Source organism: Habropoda laboriosa, unplaced genomic scaffold (genome assembly GCF_001263275.1).
Source record: "Habropoda laboriosa isolate 0110345459 unplaced genomic scaffold, ASM126327v1 scaffold816, whole genome shotgun sequence".
Classification (NCBI taxonomy): domain Eukaryota; kingdom Metazoa; phylum Arthropoda; class Insecta; order Hymenoptera; family Apidae; genus Habropoda; species Habropoda laboriosa.
In genome coordinates, this window is record NW_017101002.1 from 633,441 (window position 1) to 640,249 (window position 6,809).

The window sequence follows — 6,809 nt, forward strand, 5'->3', positions numbered from 1 at the left end:
ATTGCGTTTTTTAAAAATATAAACTTATTTTTACGATGTTTTAAAAATTGATACGGTAAGGAATTGAATTAAGTAGTTTTAATTATTGTATTGGTAAAAATATTTTTATACCGTTATTATTGATCTGTAAGAATAAATTACTATAATAAACAATTAAACGTTACATTGTGATTAATTTTAGATTTATATCTTATTAAATTATATGTATGTATATACATCTTAGCGATATTCGTACTTAAATACTCGGAACGATGATTATTGACTGCAATTCAATAAGATCTTACTTAATTATTCGTGTATTTTGTTTTTCAGTAATATTTTGTCCGACCAGCTTTGTCCTATTTCTATATTCAAGCCATTTAATATAGCAGCTCTCCAACAGATGTTTTTAGTTACGTCTAAATGTGCAAAATTTGCGATTCCATGTATTGCAAATATTAGGGAGAGAAGTATTCCTATACCATTTGATAGTATAACAATTAACATGAAAGTTAAATCCGTATGATTTTTTTTCATTTTTTTTAGTAACCGCCAAAACTGCTTAAACTTTAAGTCTATTGAAATGAAATATTTCTTTCAGTACATTTATGTAAACGTATGTATAATCATGTAAGTTTTATACACATGCAATTGGTTCCCATATTCCTTTGAACTTCATATATATGCATGTTCACATGATAATTTACATTACCAATTAATAGTTTTATCACATGTAAAGTTTGTTCTATTTACAATAACTTCATCTACACCTGGAATGTCCAAATATTTTATACACGATTCGCGATGACGTAAGAATCATTCTTTTCCCATTTTTTTGTTTTGATCTTAGAATCTCAAATTTGATTAGGATTCAAGCTCATAATTTTAACTCTAATTGAATGTATCGACATTACTCAATTGAAATTTCACTTTACACGCATGCAACTTTTTACGCCTTTTTACGCAGTTCCTCGAAATCAGTGTTTAATTACAAATTATATTAAATTATATTCTTCATCGTAAATTTTAATAGACGATACACAAATGTTTTGCACAAATGATAATTTAAACGTTATGTACAACGTCGTTTATTATTTACGAAACGACTATGCAACAATTAAATGAATCTACATATTTCTGAAAATGTAACTTCTTAAATAAATTCGTCTATTTCTTGTGTTAGTGGAAAAGGATGAGATTGCGCAACTTTATTCTATTATTTTGCACCAGTTTATCGTATACCAACTACTTTCGTGTTCCCGTATATATTGCTGATACATGTACTTTAATTCATTTTCCTCATAAAACTGAAGATGACGGAATAGCGTTGTAGATTATCGTAATGCTCGTCAGTGAATAGTAATTCAATAGATTCTATTAGTCTAAAAATATCTTGCAACCATATTTTTGTCAATATTTCAAAGTAAATTATAAAAATTACATACTCATCAACACCTTTGCAAACTTATTATTGTAAACCTTTGATTTCCATATATTTTTTATATGATGTAAAACTAAGCATTTTCCAAACGAAGAAGTATCAAGTACAAAGAAGTTAGTTACAATGTGGCATAACATTTAATGTGACTTTAAACTTTAAAACAAGCAAATTTATTCAAAAGTGTGCTTATTTTTAAATTATAATTAAAAATAAAGTTGGGAGGTCATAATAAATATTCGAGCATATGAATTTTCTAAATGAAAATAAATAATGACAAATGTGTGTTTGGTACACTCAATTCAGTTATTATACACAGTAAAAAAATTACATATGGAGGACTTCGTCAGGTATGTGCTTTGAATTTTTCTTTATAATGCCATGTTGTATATTAACGGATCATGACAGATCTTTTCACGAAAACTATATTTCTTTTTATAAAATATAACGTTATTTCTATAAAGAATATAGCTTACATTAGAAAGCATCAAAATTAAAAAAAAGAAAAAAAATGTTTTTATAAAAATTGATTCAGTAAGTAGTGACTAAAAGAACATGATAACAGTGTGCAATAGGTGTCAGGTACATTTTGGAATAGATGTTTTACTCAGTGCTAAAGCTTTAAAGTCAGCATAAGTATATGTAGAAATGCTGTTTATTATTTTTATGTTGTAGTGTTAATATCACATACAAGTACACTTTAAAGCTTCTAAAGAGAGGTCCTGTAACTGAGCGTTTGATTACTGTGCTTCAACACATTCCAAACATTTCCTAACATCCATATTGCTAATATTTATCTGTGGTAACGTAAAAAAAATGCTATATGTACATAACGGGCAATCCTCAATACAAAGACTGAATTATGATCCAAAGATTGCTCGATACGTTTAAAAGATTTCACACTGCTTTTTCCAGCTTTCCTCATGCCATAGAAATTGTAACATTAATTCCTAGATTTCCATTATCCGCAAATAATTGCGCGATAGAGGTGTCAAATACAAGGCAGTCTGAATTTAAAATTGCAGATGATACACCTTCGTGAATAGAACGTGGCATAGCTTCCCATGTTAGGCGCCTTTTATGCCCATTCAATTCTAGTCTGTTGAACACAAATATTTATTTCGCACATTATTTTTTTCAATCACCGCCTCCTACCTTAACTTCTTATTCACACTTTAATGCATATTTACCTATAAGCAAAGTTTTCTGCTTGTTTTCTTGAACCAATCAACTGAACAATTGCAAAAAATTGTTGATGTCCGTCATATTTTTCTTGTTTTTCGAGCACTAACATAAAGTGATGACCAAAACAGGACTGCATCATTACCCAATCTACTGCACCAGGAAGATTAATATCGGTCGCTAAAAAAACGATGTCTTCCCCTGTAACGAAAGCAATGCAGTTACTTTTCCGATTACAAGCAATATAACTGCATATCTGATTTAACAAAATTACCTTGAAGAGTCGTAATACTTTTGTGACTCATAACAAGATGTGGCATTACTTGTTCAAGGGATCCTTGCCATTTACAAGAAGCACCTGGACAAGGACAACTGTATGGACGGAATTCGCATGCATCTTCATGATCTGCCTTTTCGGTATGCACTAGTGAAACTGTGCATCCACTTGTTGAATATTTGCAAGGAAACATTACGTTACCTGCTACTTTTTCCATAGCCAGATTGCGGATATTACCTGCATTGAAGATTCACAAATTTATAGAATAATGTTGACAACTCTTTTATGCATACAAGTATCGTTGTATTACTAATTACATACCTAATGGACCTCTACAGGTAGGACAGCAGTTAAGCTTTGGTCGACAATTACTACAAACAAGGTGTCCGCTCTGGCATTGTAAGATTGGTGGAAGAACGTAATCAAAGCAAACCGGACATTCAAATAGGCTTGCTAGGTCAGTTGAGCTGCTCAAAGATGATACAGTAGGTGCAGAGGAGCTTGCAACACTCCTCCCTCTCTTTCCTGTACTAATACTTAATTGGGACATCTTTTTTTTTTATTCTATGTATCAAACAAGAACACTTTGCAGTTTTGTTGACAAGAAAATCCGTTTATTTTGAAGATGTCTAATAAATGCGATGCATTTTGGAATGAGTCATCCACCTCATATCTGTAAATAATTGTAATTTCAGTAATGTTACAAAATGTTATACGTGTGTAAGCAATAAAATCATTTTATCTCAGCATTTAAAGAATTCGTTGAATTCTACAACTATACCTTTATATAATATAGAAATTATTTTAACATGTTGAAAAATATATTTATAATACACATTTATTTAATCTTGCAATGTGTAAAGTTTGAAGAAAGACTATATGTTATCAAAGTGTTGCCATATTTTACCCACATTAAATAATACATTTTTGTATTATATGTATATTACTCTAAAAGCACGGTATATGATTAATAGTATCTTGAAAGCTTGTAATTTATTCACTTACTAAATGATTCATAATTACATAAGACTAAAATGAACTTTGCAGAACATATTTTTTCTGCTTTCATATTTCTAATATTTATCAGAGTATGCTACATCCTGTCTTCCAACTATAAAGAACAATATACTATAAACACATTGTACATATTTATGTCCATTTGACATTGAAGTGATGCAACATAAATTCTGGTTAAAGCAAGCTTTGCTTTGTTTTCACTCGATCAATTTTTAATTAAACAATGCTATATTGAAATTTATAGCAGAAAATGACTTATAATGTGATTATAGTAAGTACTTGGAATATGTATGTATATCTCATAATAATATATCACAAATATACACTTAATTAAAACATACCCATATTTCTTATAGTACATTTTCATTTACCTAAATAATTTTATTTGAAAACAGTACTGTTAGTTCGTGTAATTCAATAGACACTTCATGTATGTACCGTTCACATTTTTTACCAAATCCTTTGATAAAACAAACAAGGCAAAAAAGAAACTACTTATTGAATTTTCCCAACAGGACATAAGAATATATATACTTCACTGAAAGATCAGTTTATCATCAAGGGTTCAATATTCTCACAAGAAAACGTGTTTATCAATAAAGTAACAAGAGTAACGAAGATTACGTCGCATCGATCGCACAACCATTTATCGCGTGCGCGTTAATTATCATTCTTTTCGATGAATCTGCAGAGAAAAGGTTGACAAGTTTCCCTCAAGGAACTTAACAAATTTTCAAACGAGATCGTATTCGCGGGTTGTTTATCCCGAAAAGTAGGAAACAAATGAAAAATCTAGCGGAACAATATCATGAAGGGAGTCACAAGTCACGAGTCGCGACGAATCAGCGATCAACAAATAAACAATGCGCGAGAAATGAGAGAGCGGGTGATTCTCTCGTGGAAAATTCCATGTAGGAATATGCAAAAGTATATAAAATTGTAGCTGCAAAAAAAATACATATTCAAACTTACCGGATTGACAAAGATATTAGTACGTCACTCGATGCATACACTGGTTTTCGCGCGATTGAGATCGGAAAATAGTGAGTCAAAAGTGCGAGAGAGGGAGAGAGAAGGCACTTGAGAGCGATGACAACGGAGATACGAACGAGAATGAAAACGTCGAGAATAACGACGAAGGGTGACACGACAATCGACGAATGTTGTTAAGAAAACAACAACAGGAGATTTCATGCGATTTGGCTTCGAAAATGTTGCACGAAATGCCCCCGATACTTCTCGGTACATCGATGAGGAATAAACGCGAACGCGATGAAATCGACTATGAAAGAGGCTACATCGCGAATTCTCTTGGCCAAATTGGCAGCATTAATTGTAACGTGACTTTTGTTAGTTTTTGCTGAGACATAGTAGCAACTCGCTCCTTTTCGAACTTTCGACACTTCAAGCCTCGTTCTGTACAATACGACGCACAGCAAGATGATGACACTGCAGCTGTCCGTCCGACCGTACGTCCGTCCGTTTACACCCATGCAACGCATGCAACTGCCATTAACGAGTATTAAGCCGCGTTCTCAATGCACTTCGTGTACGCTTGCGTTAACGTTATAAAACTCATTTTTATAAATAATACAAAGGAATATGCTACCAGTTCAAAATTTACAAGCCGAAAGTAAAGTAGTTCGTACATTTTCGTTTATTTGAATGATTCGACGCAATCTAGTTACATATAAATATACAAATGTCGTTAGTAAATTTCAAACATCCCCTTTATATTATCTACATTTTCATAAATACAACTTTCAACAATAGATGAAACACGAGATTGATTAATCGTACAACTACTTGTTCGAATTAATTTGCAACTTATAGGATGAGTATCGGTGTTTAAGTTTGTACATATGGACTTACATACGCATTTACTCCAAAATTACATTTACACGTCACAATTATGCAATTTCACTAATTCTACTCATAGTTAAAAAGAAGAATTTCTGATTATACTGAAAAAGTGAAAAATACAATATTGATAATGCGTAAAATTGGAATTTATATTTTTATTCAAATGCATTTTAAATCAGGATAAAGAAAGGATTTATATTTTGAATTATCAGTTTTTAAGATAATCATACAGATATTTTATGCCCGAATACATTTCTAATGTTTCATAAGCTTCCATTGAAAGAAGAATATCACAAAATAATTTTCAAGTAATGAATATTTTATTTTTTGTTATAATTAAAATATACACTGTGTCATGGGTGAAACAGGCGGATTTAATTTCAAAAGCACAATTAGCTTGGCTTAAAACTTTTTTTTTTCTTTTCGTTAAGAAAACGGCTAATTTTCCGTTGTGTATGTGTATTATGAAATCTATTTAAGCCAAACTGCCGATACTTTTGTAACATCTGAGAAAAACTTGAATGTTTAAAGCCTTATCAGCCTTGTGTGTAATATAATTTCGATGTACCTAAATGTAGTCCCACAATGCCATATCTACATTTGCTATAATTATTTTGTCATTTTTAATGTTTTTTAGTCCAGGAAATCACAAGATGTATTGGCTGTCAAATTCTCTAGTATTTGTATCATGACAAATGATACTCTACATATTAACAGTCTTCTTGCGATATGAAGAGCAGTCTTTGTACACCAGACAGGAACAACTGTTTGATGCAAATGCGAAAAATGTCACAGTAGCCTAAATTATAGTAATTTTTATTTTCACTAGTTTTGATGCCTTAAACATTCTGTTGATTCAGCGTTTGCCAAACTTTCTTTTTCCATGTAACAAGCCATAATTACTTTTGCCATATTTATACTTTTGCTTTTTATCTGACACAGGAGTACACGAGTGTAGCAACTTTTGAAAACGACTGATTGCATTAGTTAAGAGACTTTTTAAGCTACATATTTTATTTTACTTAAAACGTCAGGGTACACAAGGAAACAAAA

The 6,809-nt window shown here is 31.2% G+C and overlaps 1 protein-coding gene across 1 annotated transcript; it reads right to left on the bottom strand.

Annotated features, from left to right (window-relative positions):
• Nucleotides 1-2,062: 2,062 nt before the first annotated feature.
• On the bottom strand, nt 2,063-5,202 carry LOC108577846 (E3 ubiquitin-protein ligase Siah1-like). Its single transcript, XM_017941058.1, has 5 exons — nt 4,866-5,202; nt 3,198-3,549; nt 2,874-3,113; nt 2,608-2,800; nt 2,063-2,516 (listed from the first exon to the last, which is right to left on the bottom strand). The coding sequence occupies exons 2-5, from the start codon at nt 3,424-3,426 to the stop codon at nt 2,339-2,341; spliced, it is 840 nt and encodes a 279-aa protein (XP_017796547.1). The 5' UTR covers nt 3,427-3,549; nt 4,866-5,202; the 3' UTR covers nt 2,063-2,338.
• Between the last annotated feature and the right edge of the window lie 1,607 nt (nt 5,203-6,809).

Bases quoted from the DNA above. Each gene is read 5' to 3' on its own strand.
- LOC108577846 (XM_017941058.1), bottom strand. From the start codon at position 3,426: ATGTCCCAATTAAGTATTAGTACAGGAAAGAGAGGGAGGAGTGTTGCA. The intron at 2,801-2,873 runs GTAATTTTGTTA...CTTTCGTTACAG, and splicing joins AAGTATTACGACTCTTCAAG to GGGAAGACATCGTTTTTTTA. The intron at 2,517-2,607 runs GTAAATATGCAT...TGTGTTCAACAG, and splicing joins GCAGAAAACTTTGCTTATAG to ACTAGAATTGAATGGGCATA.